At 37.3% G+C, this 19,169-nt stretch overlaps 1 protein-coding gene across 2 annotated transcripts in view; it reads left to right on the plus strand.

Moving 5' to 3' along the window:
• The window catches only part of UNC5C (unc-5 netrin receptor C), a 359,471-nt gene that overhangs the window by 288,673 nt on the left and 51,629 nt on the right, over positions 1-19,169 (plus strand). For both annotated transcript variants that reach the window (XM_019463841.2, XM_019463843.2), the window contains exon 7: positions 1,304-1,468. In XM_019463841.2, the coding sequence (XP_019319386.1) occupies positions 1,304-1,468 (165 nt within the window). The remainder of the gene's footprint in view (positions 1-1,303; positions 1,469-19,169) is intronic.

A 19,169-nucleotide genomic window follows, 5' to 3' on the forward strand; every position in this document is an offset into this window, starting at 1 on the left:
TGTATAATTGAAATATTGATGCTTTCATCATTTTTTTTCATATGGGCATGTTTATATCTCCATACGCATTATACATAATATATTTACACAGTAATTTGAATATGAAATCATATAGATTTTCCAAACTGTGTAGGTTATTAAAATTAATGTAATTTTTATGAATATGTAGGTGTAAGATATTGTGTATATTAGATGTTCAATAAATGATTTTTGGCACTGTTTTATATTGAATTCTAGATAATCATAATTATGTATTTCAGGAAAACTTTTTATTTAACCACTTTTCAATATTGTTATCTTATTTAAGAATTTCTTAAGAATGAATTTTAAGTGTGACTTTAGTGAGACTTACTATGTATTTATTCAACTTAGGATTTAAGTTGTATATTTTTAAAAGAGATAGCTTGGTATCATTGAAATTACTGACAAGTCAGACACAAAAATTAGAAAGAAAGTTAGTCAGTTATAAATGACTGAGTCACAGCAAAAAATTAGGAATCTGTATAAATATTAATTGTAAAATAGAAATAGAAATATATATATCATCAATAATGGAATGGAATCATCAAATAATAAGTGGAAAATAATATAGTCATTTCAGCAAAGCATTGCAGAACAGCATCAAGCTGCCTGGATGAAAAAATTAAAAAAAAAAAAGTAAGGCATGGATAGAGAATGGATAGATAGATAGATAGATAGATATGGATGGATAAATGGATGGATGGATGGATGGATGGATGGATGGATGGATGGATTGGTCATTGGGTGGATATATGTATCCCCATTGTACCAACCTCTTCTCCATATCCTTACACAGGTTTACTTGCACTGACCACATGACACTATGTGCAAAGAAATCTTGGGTTCAAAAAGACGTCCCCTAAGTTTCAATATAAAATCCAAAAGCTTCCCTTTTAATAGAGAAAAGGGCACCATCATGATCTACCTTTATGTACCTCCTAGTCCTCACCAGCTCCTGGTGACAACTTTGCTTTCTGTGTGTCCCTTTAAGCATTCCTTTGCTTGGTCAGTAAGGAAACAGTCACACACCCAGTAAGAAAAGTTCTCAGAACCCTGACAATGCATGTAGAGCGTGCTTACTTGCCAGCAGGTGACATGAATGCAGGACTCCTTGATGGGACATTTTCTTCAGTTTTCTGTTTTGTTGTTTTGTTTTGTTCTGTTTTGTTTCGTTTTATATACTTGAGTTCTACTCCCTTCTCCCCTCAAGCAGCTGCTTCTCCCTCTGACCTTATGCTGGTTTTTGTGTGTGTGTGTGTGTGTGTGTGTGTGTGTGTGACAGTGGATGGCAGGTGGACTTCATGGAGCAAGTGGTCTACTTGTGGGACCGAGTGCACACACTGGCGCAGGAGGGAGTGCACGGCACCAGCCCCCAAGAACGGAGGCAAGGACTGTGATGGCCTCGTCTTGCAATCCAAGAACTGCACTGATGGGCTGTGCATGCAGAGTAAGTCTATTTGAGCAAACAGCAGTTGGGAGGCCTGATATTTAACCATTTGAATTTCTCGGAGGGAAATATTAGAAATTAAGAATTCTGAACAACAACAAAAACAATGCAGTAATATACCAATATAGTAGCTCTGTCTCAGAATTCAAAGAACTAATCTCCCAGGAACTCGAATGAATAATAACTGTCCGGTTAACAAATGACATACACAATATTGCTTTCTCATGAGCAAAGAGTGAGTTAGTCATTTCCATGGGGGAACTATCATTCTTTCCAGACCTGGGAGCCTTTACTCAGCTTTATTAGAATGCATAAAAGGGCACCCTAAGCAACTCATAGTAGAATCACATGACTTCAAAAAAGTAAGCTATTTATTCCTAATTCATGGCCGTTACTGAACCAGTGTCCATGAATGTAAAATATATCTAAAGGACAGGAAATGGTCCTGCAGTTTACCAATTTACAACAAATGCTTGGTGGGAACATGTCCACAAGCCCTTGAAAATTTGAGGTTTGTGTTAATGTTCGTTCAAAGAAAATAATGTTAATAAAACAAAAATTTTAAAACCAGGTGTAGAAGATTGGCCCAGGAATATAATGGGTGCTATAGGAGAAATATTCCCCAGTTTTCATGGCTTTGTTTCTTAGATTTTCTTAATGAGTTGATAGTTTGATGTCCATACTTGCAAACTCTTACCCCTTTAATGGAGGAGCCCTTAGATGTGCAAAATTTACCATCTTACATGACCATGAAGTAAGGTATTAAGAATTGTTCTGATCTCACGCCTATGCGGCTGAATGGATCAAACAATGTGCTATCCTTGGATCTTAACTAATAGCGGCCAGATGTTGACATTTCTTATAACACATTACAAATTGCTTGCAGAATACAGGCAACCAAATATATTTGTGTAGATGTATTTGTGTTTGTCGTTTAAGAATAAAATATTTCACTTTCGCCACATTTATGAAATTGTGTTTACCTTCCAGGGTCTATATACACAAGGACCTTTAAAAAGAAACCTTACTTAAAATACAAATAAGTAATTATGTTGCTGACACAGAATAAAAATCCAACAGGCTTCTTCTTTTTCTGTCCACAGTATGTTGCATTCTTTGAGGACTGGCTGCTGCTGAGTATAAAGCACAGCTTCTGGTTATGATTTGCAGACTGCTACCGTGCATCTCACCAAGTTTGTGTTAGAAATACAAGAATGAAAAGAATATAGCTGTTTTCCTAACCATTTATCCAGAGATACAGGGTTTGTTCCTCTAGGCGTGACTTTGAGTTGAGGATTAAAATAAAAACATAGCACACACCACGTCATTCTTTTTTTAAATATTTTTATAATTTAATATCCTTCCTTTAGTGGTGAACAAATTGATTCATGTGATCAAAAGGTGGCAATATTTGAACTCTCTCTCCATGTGTGTCTCTCTCTCATCTCTTTCCTTTTCTCCCTCTCTCAAGTCTATATTTCCACTTTGGGTGATTTAACACCTACTGCTTCTATTGTGCATATTTTTAAATTCCCAAAGCAACCTATTTAACCAGAAATACGATGCTTAAAGATGGAACTTGGGGCCTTTAATTGGTTACACAAAATGACACGTATGAAATTATGACATTTGTCAAATACAAACATGAAACATTCAAATTAAGACTTTCATGACATAGCATCCCTTTAGCATCTAGCTTGTTTCCTATGGCATTTATAGAACCTTTTGTTTAATGATTGGGTATTTGTCAGTAATGATGGCAGTGAAGTGATTATGTAAATCAGGAACAGGAACAAGGCTACATGAGGAGTTTTGTTGTTTGCTTTTTTTTTTTTTTTTTTTTTTTTTTAATTTTATCAGATCCCTTGTTAGAGTGAAACATTTGAGTGTTTGGGTTAAAATCAGATAAAAAAAACCTGTTTATCTCCTTTTACAATTCTGATTTACTATAGTAACAGCCCCTACTAAGTCAAACTCATCTGCTCTCCTATATCTATCTACTCTAGTGCAACAGAAAATTGCAGTCTGTACTATTGATTTCCTCAGTGATAAAAACCACAAAGATAGTGCTACACTGTGTAATTATAGTATTCTAGAGTGAAAGTTACAGTTTCTACTTACCAGTAAGCTGGGTGTTTCAGGCATAACATTGCACCAAAATCTTGCAAAGAAATAATACTGCTCTTGGCACTCATTTTGAAAAAGAAAGGTTTTCTAATAGTGAAAGTACCAAGCTTGCGAGAGAGACGTGGTCTATAATTAAGAAATAGGATGGGGAGCCCGGATGGCTCAGTTGGTTAAGTGTCCAACTCTTGATTTTAACTCAGGTCATGATCTCCTGGTTCGTGAGATTGAGCCCCGCATGGGGCTCTGTGCTGACAGTGCAGAGCCCTGCTTGAGATTCTCTTTCTCCCTCTCTCTCTCTCTCTCTCTGGTCATCCCCAGTTCACACATGCACACTTTCTCTCTCTCTCTCAAAATAAATAAACTTAAAAAGAAAGAAATAGACTGGAAGTAGAAAAGATAGCCAAAAAGTTGTACTTGACAATTAAGAATTATAATTTTGCATTTATTTACTTTAGGAGAATTAGTGTCTTCAATGCATTAATAGCCTTTCAACAATATTGCAATATTATCTCAAAATAAAGCTAGTTACCACTCAACAAAGTATACAATACAACCTCTGAAATTGTATTCCTAGTTGAAGGTGTATACAGATGATTCTGATATATATATATGTAGACATACACAGCTAGGTGGGAGAAATTCAGAGTGCATAATAGAGATCAGTAGAATTCAGAAGCCTAGATAATATAGGGTAGTTTATTTTAAAAGCCACATTGATACTTAAGAACAATGTGGCATATATACAATATATTACTCTCAATGTTTATTCAGAAATGTGTTCAAAATAGTCATATTCAGTCACATTTCTTCCTTAATCATCTCCATCAATACAAATACCTTTGACTCAAAATATGTAGAAATATTAGGTAAAATATTAAAACTTAAAGGACATACATATACACACATATGGAGTGTCTGTATATGTGTGTGAGAGAGAATGAGTCAAGTTCAAAAGAAAGATAAATCCTCAAAATAAAGTAGGAACTCAAAATGAGAGGGGTAACTGCATGAGTGGATACCAGAATAATCCAGAAGGACATTGGACAGGGGTGTGGATCCTAAGGATTGGGAGCTAGAGTCTTAGTTTTGGTACAGAGGCAGAGGCCCTGGGTTTGCAAAAGCCAGAGGCCAAGAGTTGAAAGCTAGAGTCCTAAATAAAGCTGGGTCGCATAAATGACTGCTCCCACCATGAAAAATAACTAGATTTTTTTTTACCCACCAGCCCAGGGAAGCCACAGGAAAATTCATGGCAGAGAAAATAAAAATTAAGACTTCACTTAAATAAAACCCATAGTAAAACCACAATACTACACCCAGATCTGCCACGGAATCTAAGATACAATAGTACTAAAGGACTAAAAAACAAAAGATAAGTAATTAACATAATTGGTGAAATTTCTAGGGTACCAGCAGAAGCAAACAACAAGCCATTCTGTTGAGTTTTTCCCACAACCCAAGTGCATTGGTCTATGACAAAAGTAGCCCAAGCCTGAAAATGAGATTACAATACACAGTTTCACAGCACCCAAGGGAACAGTCTGCTGCAAGAGAGAGCATGCATCAGAGTTGAGTTAGTGTTCTCATAACATGGACACAGAACAATCTGAATGAGATTATAAAGTAAATAAAAGGAAAAACACAAACTGTATTTTTAAAAGGAATATAAGCACAAATGCAAGAATAGAATATGTAAAAAAGGGTAAACAGATTAGGGGGAAAATCAAAGGGAATGCCTAGAAAGGTAAACATAATTGAAAGTTAAAACTCAGGGGGAGGTTAAAAATCGGATCAGAGGCAATTTTAGATAAAGCTGGAGGGAAAATTAGTAAACTGGAATGAAGAGCTTATGAAACATCTCAGAATACAGGGAAGATAAAGTAAGTGATTTTATAAAAGGGAAGTAAAAACACATGTAAAATAGAATGAGAAAATCCAAATTGCTGAAGAAAACAAAATTAAAAAGCTTTTCAGACAATCAAGATGGAGAAGGCTTACTACTCACAAACTCTCACTGAGTAGACTACTAAAAATATTGTAAACAGAAATTGATTTTTTAAAAACAAGAGAGAGACCAATTAAGGGGCAGAAAATAAAATGAAAATAAGAAACTAAGTTATGGACAACATTAACACAGCATATGGGAAAGTGTGATCAAAGTTAAATGTTTCTAATTTCCATATAGTTAGATTCAAGTTTACCAGTTAAAATATTAATACTGACAGATAAAAGGTGAATTCGTAAATTCAAAATGAGACTTTTAAGGGCAGGAAATGAACAAGAAAAAAGAAAAAATACGGTAAATGAAAACAATAATTAAGATGGTATCGGGGCGCCTGGGTGGCTCAGTCGGTTGAGCATCCAACTTTGGCTCAGGTCATGATCTCGCGGTTCTGTGAGTTCAGACCCCACATCGGGCTCTGTGCTGACAGCTCGGGGCCTGTAGCCTGCTTCTGATTCTGTGTCTCCCTCCCCTCAGCTCCTCCCCTGCTCACACTCTGTCTCTCTCTCAAAAATAAATAAAGATTTTTTTAAAAAATTTAAAAAGAGACTGTATATACCAAGGATCATCATATATCAAGGGTAGTAATGTAAATGAATTAAATTTACCTGTTAAGGGGGCACCTGGCTGGCTTAGTTGGTTAAGCGTCCAACTTTGGCTCAGATCATGATCTTGTGGTTTGTGACTTTGAGCCCTGCCTTGGGCTCTGTGCTGACAGCTCAGAGCCTGGAGCCTGCTTCGGATTCTGTGTCTCTCTCTCTGGCCCTCCCCCACTTGCTCTCTCTCTCTCTCTCTCTCTCTCTCTCTCTCTCAAAAATAAATAAATAAACAAACATTAAAACAAAGTAAAAATAAATTTACTTGTTAATGGAAGTTCAAAATTGTAGTAGAAAATCTGGTTTTATACTGGATTATACTTAAATTCATAAAGATATGAAAGATAAGAAGTAGAACTTAGAGTATAGTTCAAACTTTATTTTAAAATGTTCAGTTAGGGGCGCCTGGATGGCTCAGTCAGTTAACATCCCGCTCTTGGTTTCAGCTCAGATCATGGTCTCAAAGTTTGTGGGTTCGAGCCCCACATCAATTCCTCCTGGTGTGGAGCCTGCTTGGGATTCTCTGTCTTCTTCTCTCTCTGCACCTACCCTGCTTGCCCTCTCTCTCTCTCTCTGAAAATAAATAAATAAACATTAAAAATATATAGATAAATAAAATGTTCAGTCAATAGCGTTGACTATTTAATTGGGCTATTGTTGATTCACTTCCATCTCCCATTATTCCTAAATAATACATATCAGAGATTGGTTTTACTCATAGTTTTAATTTAGGTTTTTGTTTTTCTTAGACTCTATAGTTTTTAGAATGTTTAATTTTCTATTGAATAATTAATCACAAGTTTTCTAAATTGTTTCTCGCATTCCTAGTTTTGTGTTTAAGACACTTTAGAAAATACATGTTTCCCCAATGCCAAATGAAATTGTTAATCAAAGTCTTTGAGGTTTCTTATAAGATTATTGAGTATTTTAAAGGTGTAACAATGCTAAATGTTAACAAATGTGTGAAGTGGAGTCTCTTATATTTTGTTAAATGGGAATATAAACTTTTATAATTATTTGGGGAAGCCACTTGACAATATGGGTTAAGAGCTGTTTATACCCTAGGGGGGCCTGGGTGGCTCAGTCGGTTAAGCATCGGACTTCAGGCTCAGGTCATGATCTCACATTTCTGTGGGTTCGAGCCCTGCATCAGGCTTTGTGCTGACAGCTCAGAGCCTGGAGCCTGCTTCAGATTCCATGTTTCCCTCTCTCTCTTCTCCTCTCCTGTTCACGCTCTGTCTCTCTCTCTCTCAAAAATAAGGGTGCCTGGGTGGCTCAGTGGTTGAGCGTCCGACTTCAGCTCAGGTCATGATCTCACAGTCCATGAGTTTGAGCCCCGCGTCGGGCTCTGGGCTGACAGCTCAGAGCCTGGAGCCTGCTTCGGATTCTGTGTCTCCCTCTCTCTCTGCCCCTCCCCCGCTCATGCTCTGTCTCTCTCACTCTCAAAAGAGAATAAATGTTAAACAAAAAAATTTTTTAAAATAAAATAAAATAAAATAAAATAAAATAAAATAAAATAATAAAATAAATATTAAAAAAAATTATAAATTGTTTATACCCTTTGTTCCAGTAATCCTACTTTAATGAATACATTTTAAGCAATTAATATGAAAACCTAAGAAGATATATGCCAAATATATCAAATATATTACAAATTCCTTGTAATTTATTGTAAAAAAATAATGCAAACCCTGAAAATCCAGTATTAGAGCACTTACATAACATGGAATATCATACAGCCACTAAAATGTTCATGATGGCTTAACATGGAAAGGCAGAATATGGATTTATACATGCATGTAGTCATAACTATGTAAAAGTTAGCTCAGGAAAAAGATGAATAAAATGTATGCATTTATACTTAGCCAGTGAGATTACAGGTAATTTTTTTCTCTTTCAATGTGCTTTTTATTCACCATTTGCTTTATACTTGGCTTTTCATTATGTTTATAATTATAAATGATTTAAAAAAAAAAAAAAAGAGGTGTTGAAGATTGGCTAGACCAACTGCATGATCCTGGAAGCAGGAATCTTGGGATTTGAGATGTAGCAATATCACTGACTTGTCCTGGAAAATTGGTCCCCTTGCTTCAAATTAGATTCAATTCAAATTTGATTACCAAAATAGTATTTGCATAAAACACTCACATAAAACCCTAGTTGTATAAAACCCTGGGTGGCAAGAATTACTTATAGCCAGTAAATCAATTGCATAAATAAAAGGATTTCAAAGACATGGGGATTTGGAACTGAATTATAGTTTTACATTATTTCCCAGTTGCCTATTATATACATATCACTCTGTCCTTGCAAGCACACTTATTCGTAAACTGTTTGATGAATTGGATTCATTATGTGATGCTGTGTAATTTCATTTGTGAAACAAGGTCATGGTCTTTAAGCAATTTCAGAAGCCCCACTCAATTTTTTAGGCCATCCATACACATTAGTTGATACTGAAGTGTAACGTATATCATGTATATGTTACACTGGATATACATTCATTGGGATGAAAAAGTAGTTCCTATCCTGGAGACCCTACATTCAAATTAAGAACTTCCAAAAATTGTGTTACTTCACTGGAATAAATTATTAAGGAAGACATCAGAATCAATTATTCCAGAAAGAAGTTGGACCTTTTTGGCTTATAAGCTCATTGTTCATTAAAAATAGATAAAAATTTTTTAAAAAAAGAAAAACTGGAGACCTTAGGTATGCTAAATGGTATGGATCATATCAAATAAGAAAGGGTAGACTTGGTGTGTTTTTCACCATTGAAAAAACTAAACACACATGCTCCATATGAGAAATTTAACAGATTACACTGATTTTACTTAGTAATGCTATAGAATACTGTATGTTATTCATAAGGCAGTATTGGAAGGTCCATTGTGCTGTCTGCAAATATAGGTTTCTTTATACCATTTCTAAAATTATCTAAAAGCAGCCCCTGGTTCTGCAGTACATTTTTGAAATGGGATTCATATAAAATGGTTTCAGACACAGAAAGAGAGACAGAGACAGAGACAGAGAGATTGAGAGAACACTGGACAAAGAGAAAGAAAAAGAAATACAGAAGAAGAAAAAAGCACTTGAAAATCTCCAAAAATGATAAGCCAATGACAATATTTACCTTTGAAGTTGAAATACAATTACTCTTAACTTTTATAATCTCTATAATAAATTTGTAGTAAGATCTACATTGTCATGGTTGGCATATAATGCTTTAATCCATGCTTACCTCTTCCTTTAGAAAACAGCACTCCAGGGGCACCTGGGTGGCTCAGTCGGCTGAGCCTCTGACTTCTCTCAGATCGCAAACTCATGGTTCTGGGTTAGAGCCCCACATCAGGCTCTGCGATGACAGCCCAGAGCCTAGAGAGCCTGCTTTTACATCTGTGTCTCCCTCTCTTTCTTTGCCCCTCCCACAATTATTCGCTCTCTCTCTCTCAAAAATACATAAATAAACACTTTAGAAAAGAAAAGAAAACAGCAATCCAAAACTATATATGCAGCTTGGTCCAGAAGTAGTGTTTTATATATCTATATTTATGAACATACTCCGATAATTACATGGCAGGAGCTATGGACTTTAGTTTTTAATCCCATATGAAGATTGGAGTCCCACATTGGGATGTGTAACAGCTCAAATCTGAATTTAGAATTACTTCTTCTTTCTGACGAGAGCTTATGGCACAGTAGACAAATTTAAAATAGCAATTTACAAATAAGAACTGCCTAGAATTGTGTCTGCACCAGTGAACTCCCTGACTTTGGGAAATTAAAATGTTATGCAGTCTGCAAATTTAGCACTTTCTACCCATTAAAAAATTTGCATGTAACACAGCTCTTCCATTAATTCTCACATACAGACAAAGTGGCAGAACTCTGTAAATTGTGGTGTGGACACACTGCATACCAGGACCTTCAGAATCCTAGGTGCATTTATTGTGGGGAAATACTTTACCTTACAAATAGTCTCTTTTTGACTTTAGAATGATGTGTTTATAACCGCCACAGCAGGCATTTGAGAAGGTACTAGTCAGTTTTCAGTGAGATTCTTGTCAACACAGCAATTTGATAGGAAAGCATAATGTGAGTGTCAGACAGTGAGTGCTTTTATCTACAGTTTGGAAGCAGTTGATGTCATAGCTGTGCTTGTATAATCCTTGATACTCGTGGTGTCCCAGCTGGCAAATAAATATTCTGTACGTGGACTAGCTGCCCAGCACAGTGCTCTGCCGTCTCCGGTGTCATGAGTGTGGTTTGCTTTAGCGTTTTTCCTTTCCGGTAAAACATTTTCCTGTTTTTGAAAGCAGGGATGTGGTTAGAAAGTTCAGCCCACAGAAACCTGCTGAACACCTGTGGGGACCCAAACAAATCAGTGGAAGAGGACAAGTGCAAGGTCTTCAGCTTCTAGGATGGAAAGGAAACTCCAAGGGAATCAAGAAGGGTGCCACGTTTCACGACCACAGCAAAGCGTAGATTCCTTCAAGGTCACGAAGGTCCAGAGCCAGGGCTTTTGCTTACGTTTTCCTTTTGCCTAAAAATCCAGCAGATAGAGTGATGTATACTACAGATCAGCCTCTTTGCTTCAGGACTCTTCCTCGTTTTACTTTTTCTGTCAGATGTGTCTCCCCTACCATAGATTACAGACAGCATCATCGCCTTTGAATTTGATAATTTATTCTTCTTCAGAAGCATTGATGAGCATAGGGTCTATTGCGTTAAAAACACTTAGGCAGCTGATCTGTGGGTTTGATTTTACTCAACTGCTGGGTGAAATTTCAGACGTTTCTTCTTCAACTACTGTGAGTCATGAGATAAGGCTTTTACATCCTGAGATGTTAATTCCCTGCTGTTCAATTTCAGAAGGGCGTGGTTGTTACCATAGGAACAGGACTGCAGATGAGTTTCTTGAGGCACTGTCCTGTAAGGCTGGGGGAGGGAATTACCACGGCAATTTAGATAACTGACATCAGTGATAAGCAAATGTTCTTTTCAATTTTTGTTGTCATGTCCTAGGATTTATGTATTCATTTATTTGGAGTTCCTTAAGCCCCTGTCAATAAATAAACCCTCAGAAGAGTGGTAAATTATAATAAATGACCATGAGTGTCTTTGACAGACCTGACCTCTGACATCATTAGTGCAGTCCTGATGGGCTTGCTAGATAAGAACCAACCTAAAAGGGAAAAAAACAAAATCTGGACATGTTTGTTTTGAATGGCCCTTGAGGTTTTTAATATGAACATTCGCATCAGAAGAAATGTGAGAAAAATCACATATCTTGGCTGTGTGTAAAGCCACTGGCAAAAATAAAGACCAAGCAGCCAGGTCAAGGAGAGGGAAGAACCCATGGGGAAAAAAGATTTTTCCAATGCTAGGATCGTAAAAATGAGGACAGAGCTTATGAAATGGTTTGGTATACTTCAGATACATAAATATGCTAAAACTAACCGGAAACTTGATGATTTAAAAACATGTACTTTTATAGAGCACACTTAATGATATTATAAACTACAATTGAGTTGCATCATATTTATAACTTTCATAATAGCCCCCCTGTAAGATATTAATTAATCCTCCATTCTAGTTAATCCTGGTGATGTCATAAAATCTATTTACATGTATTAAGGTCATAGAAGCAGCTCCATACTGAAATATATTGAAAAAATCTTGAGGGCAAGCAAGAACACCTTACAAAACTCCATCTATCTCCTTTTTGGCTAGAGATTTGATAGCAAATCTGAAGACAGAGTTTTAATTCCCAGACATCTACATCTAGGCTTTCCTTTTAGAGTGTTCCTTAAATCCGGCTCAGGGGTTCTCAAACTTTGGAGGGCATAAAAATTACTGAACCATTAAAAAAATTACTGCATCATATATATTTTAACTTCAAGAAATTTCAGAGTTAATTTTAATTTTATTCACTTTCCATCTAATGTACTGACTTCAGGCCCTGGCATAAGTTGCTTCTGACTCCAAGCTACTGGATCTGCTGACCAACCTAAAGCAAAATGACTTGTTTCAATTTAATTAAACTCAACATAAAAATATTTTAAAAATAACAATAACCTTACAAATAATAAAAACCTTACAACAATAACCTTACAAATAATAACCTTACAAATAACCTTACAAACCTTTGCTAATCCTCTAATAAGAACTCTATTTTGCAAAAGAAGAAATCGAGGCATAGAATTGAAACAGCCCACAGGTTAGCATAAGGGCCAAGGTAAGAACCCAAATCTGGCTCTGGTCGTACTAAACCTTTTTTCTCACGTGGGCTCTTGGATGCTGGAAGCAGGTGGTTGTCAGCTTTTGTTGTTTTAAAATATGATTTTCTTCTGATGTGTAGTGTCCCTGCAATTATTGGTGTTTATTCCTTTTTCCTGTTGGCATCTTTTTGAAGGGAATGATGTTTCTTCTTTAAATATTTACTTATTGTAACATTTTGTGCCAAATACAATGTGATTATCATACATTAACAGCTCCATCATTCTAGCATGGTTCTCCAACTACATCAGAGTCGAAACTCCCAAGTTCAGCGTGCCTCTTAGCTTGCCCCACTCTTGAAACAAAAGGTGTAGCCTGGAAGTTGCTTCATTTAGGCATGAAAATCTTATTTTAGCCTTTCCCATGAATATCGATGATAATGTTTCCAATGAAGAGGTGTTTTAGAGTTTAAATAATTAGCATTACCTCATTCAACAACTGAATTGCAAATTAATCCATGAACATATCAAGCCCTTTCCTATTACATCCTTGTCTCTTCTCATTTGAATTTACTAATTAATGCCTGGACAGTACTTACATAGACTGTTGAGGCTATTGCCGGAGAACTGGGATCTGCCCCTTGCTTTTCTGGTTCACCAGCCTTGTGATGTTAGGCAAGTCCCTTCACCACTTGATGCTCTGGCTCCTTAGTATGCAGATAGAAAGGGGTTAGGATAGGAAATTCTAATCAATGATCTGTTTTAACTCCTGGGAGTTAGAAAGGGCATAGACTTGGGGTGCCTGGGTGGCTCAGTCAGTTGAGCATCCAACTTCGGCTCAGGTCATGATCTCACGGTTTGTGGGTTCGAGCCCTGCGTCGGGCTCTGTGTTGTAGGCTCAGAGCCTGGAGCCTGCTTCAATTCTGTGTCTCCCTCTTTCTCTGCCCCTTCCCCGCTCATGATCTGTCTCTCTCTGTCTCTCAAAAATGAATAAACGTTAAAAAATTTTTTTTTAAAAAAGGGCATAGTCTTGATTTTGATGAATTTAAATCTGTCCGGTGATGCTCAGAGGTCCTGACATTTCTCACATCAGCATATTTGCTTGATAATTTTTCTCTTAGTATACTACTTATAAAAACAGTTTATATTATCTTTCTTAAAAAAAACTAATCATAAATTCATCATCATTTTGGCTCTTGTCTATTATCTCGATCACATGAAAAGAAAATTTTTTAAAAGAGTAGAAAAATCAAAGCTGTTGCTGTTTATTTGAGAAATGAAGATTTATGTATAGTTTCTGGCTTTGTTTCTGAAATTTCCCAAATTTAAACACACCAAATAGGCTATGTTCAGACATATTATTACATGATTATGAGCCATGTACTTAAGGATAAGTACTTGATGTTACTTCCTACAGTATAAAACCAAGGAAAGTTCACTTCCTTTTTTAAGATACTTGGGCATGGGTTCTCATCTTTTATAATAGTTGGACATCAGCTGAAAAATATGGGCAACCCCACCTCTAGTTTAGAGGATGAGCTTGTGAGAATTAGAAAAAGTCACTCCTTCCCCAAGTCACTTTACCACCATCAGCTGGAAAACCGTTATATTAACAATCCATATCTACAGCCCACACAGCTGTGAATGGAGCCACGGAGAGTCTTACAATGCATAACTTGCACACTGTCCACATAATTGATGATTGAGTGGAAGCCAAATTTTAATCTCAACACTTCTGCTTACTTTAAAATATCACTTCTCACCTTTGGGACTCAGTTTCCTAATCTGAAAAAGGTTGGACTAAATAACCCCTAAAATGGTGTCTTGAGCAATTACAAGATGTTTCCTAGAATAAGGAGCATTTCATTAACTCTTCAAGACATCTAACTATTGGGACGCTTGGGTGGCTCAGACAGTTAAGCGTCCTGACTTCGGTTCAGGTCATGATCTCACAGCTTGTGGGTTCGAGCTTTGCATTGGGCTCTGTGCTGACAGCCCAGAGCCTGGAGCCTGCTTCGGATTCTATGTCTCCTTTCTCTCTGCCCCTCCCCATTCACGTGCTTTCTCTCTCTCTCTAACAAAAACAAATAAAAATTTAAAAAAAAAAAAAAAAAAAGCATCCTACTCTTGCTTCGGTTTTCAAACTGTTTCCAACTTGCTTCAAGTTTCAGAATTCACTTAAAGTTTCTCTCCACAATCAGACTTCTTCTAATCTCTTTTCTCCCAGATCAAGAAAATCTCTCCATTGAAAGATCTATGTTCTTTAAAATTACATTTAACAAAAAGAAGGTCGTAGATCACGAGCATCTCCCATGGCGGAAGCACTGCTGTGGGGGTGTCTTCCCCTAGGTGCAGTTACTCGGGCTCCCACAACCAGTGGGGCAAGTCCTGCATCCTCCCCTGAGCCCGGGGCCTCTGCTCCATCTTTCAGTCCAAGACAGAAGGTTTTGGAAGTTGTTACCGATGGAGGTGAGTTTTGTTCCAGACAGTTCTTCTTTAGGCTGTTCCTCCCATTGCAGGACATTCAGTATCCTTGGCCCTTACTCACTAAATACCATAAACAACGCCCTAATCATTATGACAACCAAAACATACCAGCCCTGCCCCGTTTCCAAACACCGCCCTCCCCCCCACTTTAGAAGTGGCACCACCTCTGGTTGAGAAATTGTTTTAGCATCAAGTTGCACTCTGGCCCTGGAAATTTGCCTCTGAAACATGCCACTGCATGGATGCCAGAAGCCACAAAGGCCATAAACCTCTTTCATAGGAGAGCATGAAAGACTATACACTACTTTAAAAAGTGCATTGCTTATGGTTTCTCACAAAAACTGGGCTCTTTGTCTCTGGAATAACTAGGGAACCTGCAATTCAAACACATTCGCTAACGTCACTCATTAAATAATGGGCTGAGCTGATCTACAAATAGAATCCCTTTAAGAACCTAGAGTCTTGGGGCGCCTGGGTGGCTCAGTCAGTTAAGCATCCAACTTTGGCTCAGGTCATGATCTCACAGTTCGTGGGTTCGAGCCCCACGTCGAACTCTGTGCTGACAGCTCAGAGCCTGGACCCTGCTTCAGATTCTGTGTCTCCCTCTCTCTGCCCCTCCCCCATTTGTGTGTGCGCGCGCGCGTGCGTGTGTGTGCTCACTTGCTCTCTGTCTCCTGCTCTCTCAAAAATAAATAAAAAATTTAAAAAAAATCTTTCTTAAAAAAAGAACCTAGAGTCTTACTGTTCCTACAGTGTACATCCTAATGACATTGATAGAGCTGTCATTTATCAATTGCTTGCAGTGTATCAGCCCTTTACAAGTCTCATTTCTCCTTTCCACAGTTCTGTGGGAGTAAGGATCCGTGTCCTCTTCCATGGATTAGAACACTGATACGTAGAGAAGTGAAACAGTTTGACCAAGCTCTCACAGCTAAGGAAACGGCAGAGCGAGGATGTAATCTGAAGTCCATGAGAATGAAAAGCTCCATTTCACTGCCTTGGCCAGCAGCTCCGGTGCCTTTTCAGATGGCCTTACTTTCAAGTAATAGGAAAGTTAACTGAAATCCCTAACTTATGAACCAGGCTGTTGATTGGGACACGAAAAACAATTATTTTGCACTGTGTTCTGCCAGAGATGTTATTTTTCATTATTGCTAGGACCGCTCTCAGCAGGGTCACCTCATTAGCCGAGGAAAATGTCCCCTGTTGCTCCGTGAGAGACGGATCAGATGGAGAAGCATAAAAACAAACTCTAGAAAGTGATTCTGTGTTCCCCTCGTTTAGGGGATGGAACAGTAATCCCCTTCTTTTCTGATTTCCAGCCTCCTAAGTGATGTTTTAGTTCTGTAGCTGCAGAAGTGTTCTGAAAAGGATGGAAAAAGTTTTATAGAGTTGCCTTCCAAAAACTCTTTATCAGTGTTTCCATAACAGAATAAATTGGGGTGTTGAACCATTAGTGGGTATACTTAATGCTCTGGTCTGTTTTAAATTTCCCCATGTAGGAAAATAACAGTTTGGCTAGATTGGCCCTAAATGGCTATGAGGAATAACTAGTGGTGAGACTTCCATTTTTTTTCTTAATTTCTATTTTATTTTGGAACAACCTCAAAGCAAACACTTTATCAACTATATTGATACACCTATTGATAGACATCTCCCAAGCCACGTGTCATAGAAACCATCCATAAAGCCCTGTCACTTTGCTCCCTTTGCTCTCCATTACCTATAGGAAAACCAAAACAATCTTTTCAAAATTACATTTGATCATGGGATTTGTATTTCATTTAGGATAAAATCAAAATGCCTCATCCTGGCCCACCAGGCCTACAGGACCTGGCTACCCCTCACCCCTCTGAGCCTGCCTCCTCCCTTTTCCTTTCAATCGCTTCCCTCCACCCACTCCATTTTTTTAATGTTTACTTATTTTATTTTGAAAGAGAGAGAGAGAGGAACAGAGAGAGAGGGAGAGAGAGGATCCCAAGCAGGCTGTGCACTGTCAGCACAGATCCCAACATGGGACTCGATCCCACAAACTGTGAGAACATGACCTGAACCGAAATCAAGAATCTGATGGTCAACTGACTGAGCCACCCAGGCACCCCTCCATTTTTATGTCAGGACTTCTGCATTCACGGCCCTTCTTTGAGGAGCATCAGTCCCTCATGATTTCAACTTGGCTGATTCTTTCTCACGTTCAAGTTTCAGCTCAAATCCCATTTCAACAAAAAATTGCTCCCTGAAATCCTAAGGTGGTCATCCCTTTATCTCCAATCACATGACATTCTTTTTTTCTATCTCTTAAAATAAATTTTTCAGCATTTGAGTTGATCTTATTTATTATTTTTACTTATTTTCCGCTAAACTAGAACACAAGCAGGGACATTTCCCATTTTTGTTTGTCATTGTACCCCGTGCCTAGAATAGAACCCAGTATATAATAGGCTTCAAGAGTATTTGTTAGGTGAATGAATGAATGAATGAGTTCCAATTCTGTGCCTAGAATGAAATATAGTCCCAGATGAATGCCATAAATTACCAAAATATTTTTGAGTTGTCCAGCTCTACATAAATATGGGAAAGTTGAGATTAAAAGCAAAATTATAAAGTTCCTTATTTATTATTCCTTGGTCTGCTTTCAAAAACAGGCGTTCTGTTGGGAAGTAGAGGTAAAAGCCAAGGCAAACCCAGAACTGCCTCACAGGGAGAAATTTCAGACCATGTTATATCTCTGTTTCCCTCTCTCAGATACAATTCTTCTGCGTACTCCAGCAGGCCCATGCTGATTGTGATCAAAATTTTCAAGATGAACAACGGACCATCCCCAGATATCCTATTTTACAGTTGTTGCCAGGCCCTCTAATCTGCAAGAAATGAATATTTTGACACCCCTCTCCTTAATACCTTCCCTACCAGAATGATGACATCAGTTACCTCCTCTCCTCTGCTAGCAGTGAACTCATATTGTCTTACATCTTTAGGTTTCAAAATAAATAACCTTTCTTCTAGTGCCTGTATATGTCCCAGATGTCCTTTTACTGAGTTCACAGAATACAAATGGAAAAAGGTTATTACTAGACAGAAGTGTTTAAAAATGAAAATCAAACCTAATACATGGACTCAGACAACTGGAATAAGAAATATAATATTTATAAAACTGAGTAGGAGGTTGCAATCATTGCTCTAAAATAAAGCATTAAAAATTAATTCAGAGCAAACTTGTCTGTGCTACAGCAAACCTCTCTTTCATTAAGGTAGCACGGCATGTTTCTCCTGAATTACTTCCCCAAATAGGTAAATAGCTTATAAGAGCTGAGTGTTCTGCAAACTACAGAAGATCTACCTAAGGCACGATTTAGAGTTACCTTTGGTATTAGAGCATTACAGACCTTTAATTTTGAGCAAATTAATTGTGATTCTTGCAGATTCTCTACAGTTTTTGCCCTTGAGCATTACTAGGAAGTTTAATTCGTGTCATCTTCATTTGATTAATCCAAATGGCGCTGTATCATTTGATCAATTCATATGTTATAGAATATTAAATATTAGGAAACTGGAGGTACCAGTTATAAGTTATACCTTTAAATTTTTACATATTAAAAGTTTTAAATTTGTATTCCACATTTTTAAAATGTTTCCCCAGCCTTCTTCTTGACATTATTTTTATCATCATCATCATCACCATCATCTTCCTTCATATCTTAGAATATACTCAAAAGAAAGAAAAATAAAAAAGGCTAGTGTTACCTGTGCATTTATTGTTGAGATGAGGTTTTTATTTTTCCCAATTTACACTATTCCTCTGAAGCCCTGAAATAAATAACCTTATAACCTCTAGGCCCTATTGATTTTTGAGTGATTTCAAATAAAAAGCATCCAGTTTCCGTTGCATTGAGAAACTGCTCAGTCCCTGGGCAAAACCTATTGGATTCCTATTAAACGGAGGAACAAGAAACAACCAAAAATCCAAAAGGTGGATTTGAGATGGAGGGAGGAAGGGTGGTCTCAGCTCAGCTCAGCTCAGCTCAGCTCAGCAAATGGGTATTTAACCTTTGACCAATGATGACAGGTCTTCTTTAGTTCTATTAGACCAAGAGCAAGCTGTTATGATTAAATAAAAAAAAAAAAAAGAAAAAACTGCTTAGAGCCTTACTGAATATGTCCTGGGAATTAAAGCATATGGCAGGGATAAGGAAAAAAGATTTTCCTTATGCTAATGACCCTTGATGTCTGAAATAAATTAGATCCATTAGAGTTTATGCTCAATAAAAGAAAGA

Source organism: Panthera pardus, unplaced genomic scaffold (genome assembly GCF_024362965.1).
Source record: "Panthera pardus isolate Hobbes unplaced genomic scaffold, ASM2436296v1 HiC_scaffold_13, whole genome shotgun sequence".
In the NCBI taxonomy this organism is placed as follows: Eukaryota; Metazoa; Chordata; class Mammalia; order Carnivora; family Felidae; genus Panthera; species Panthera pardus.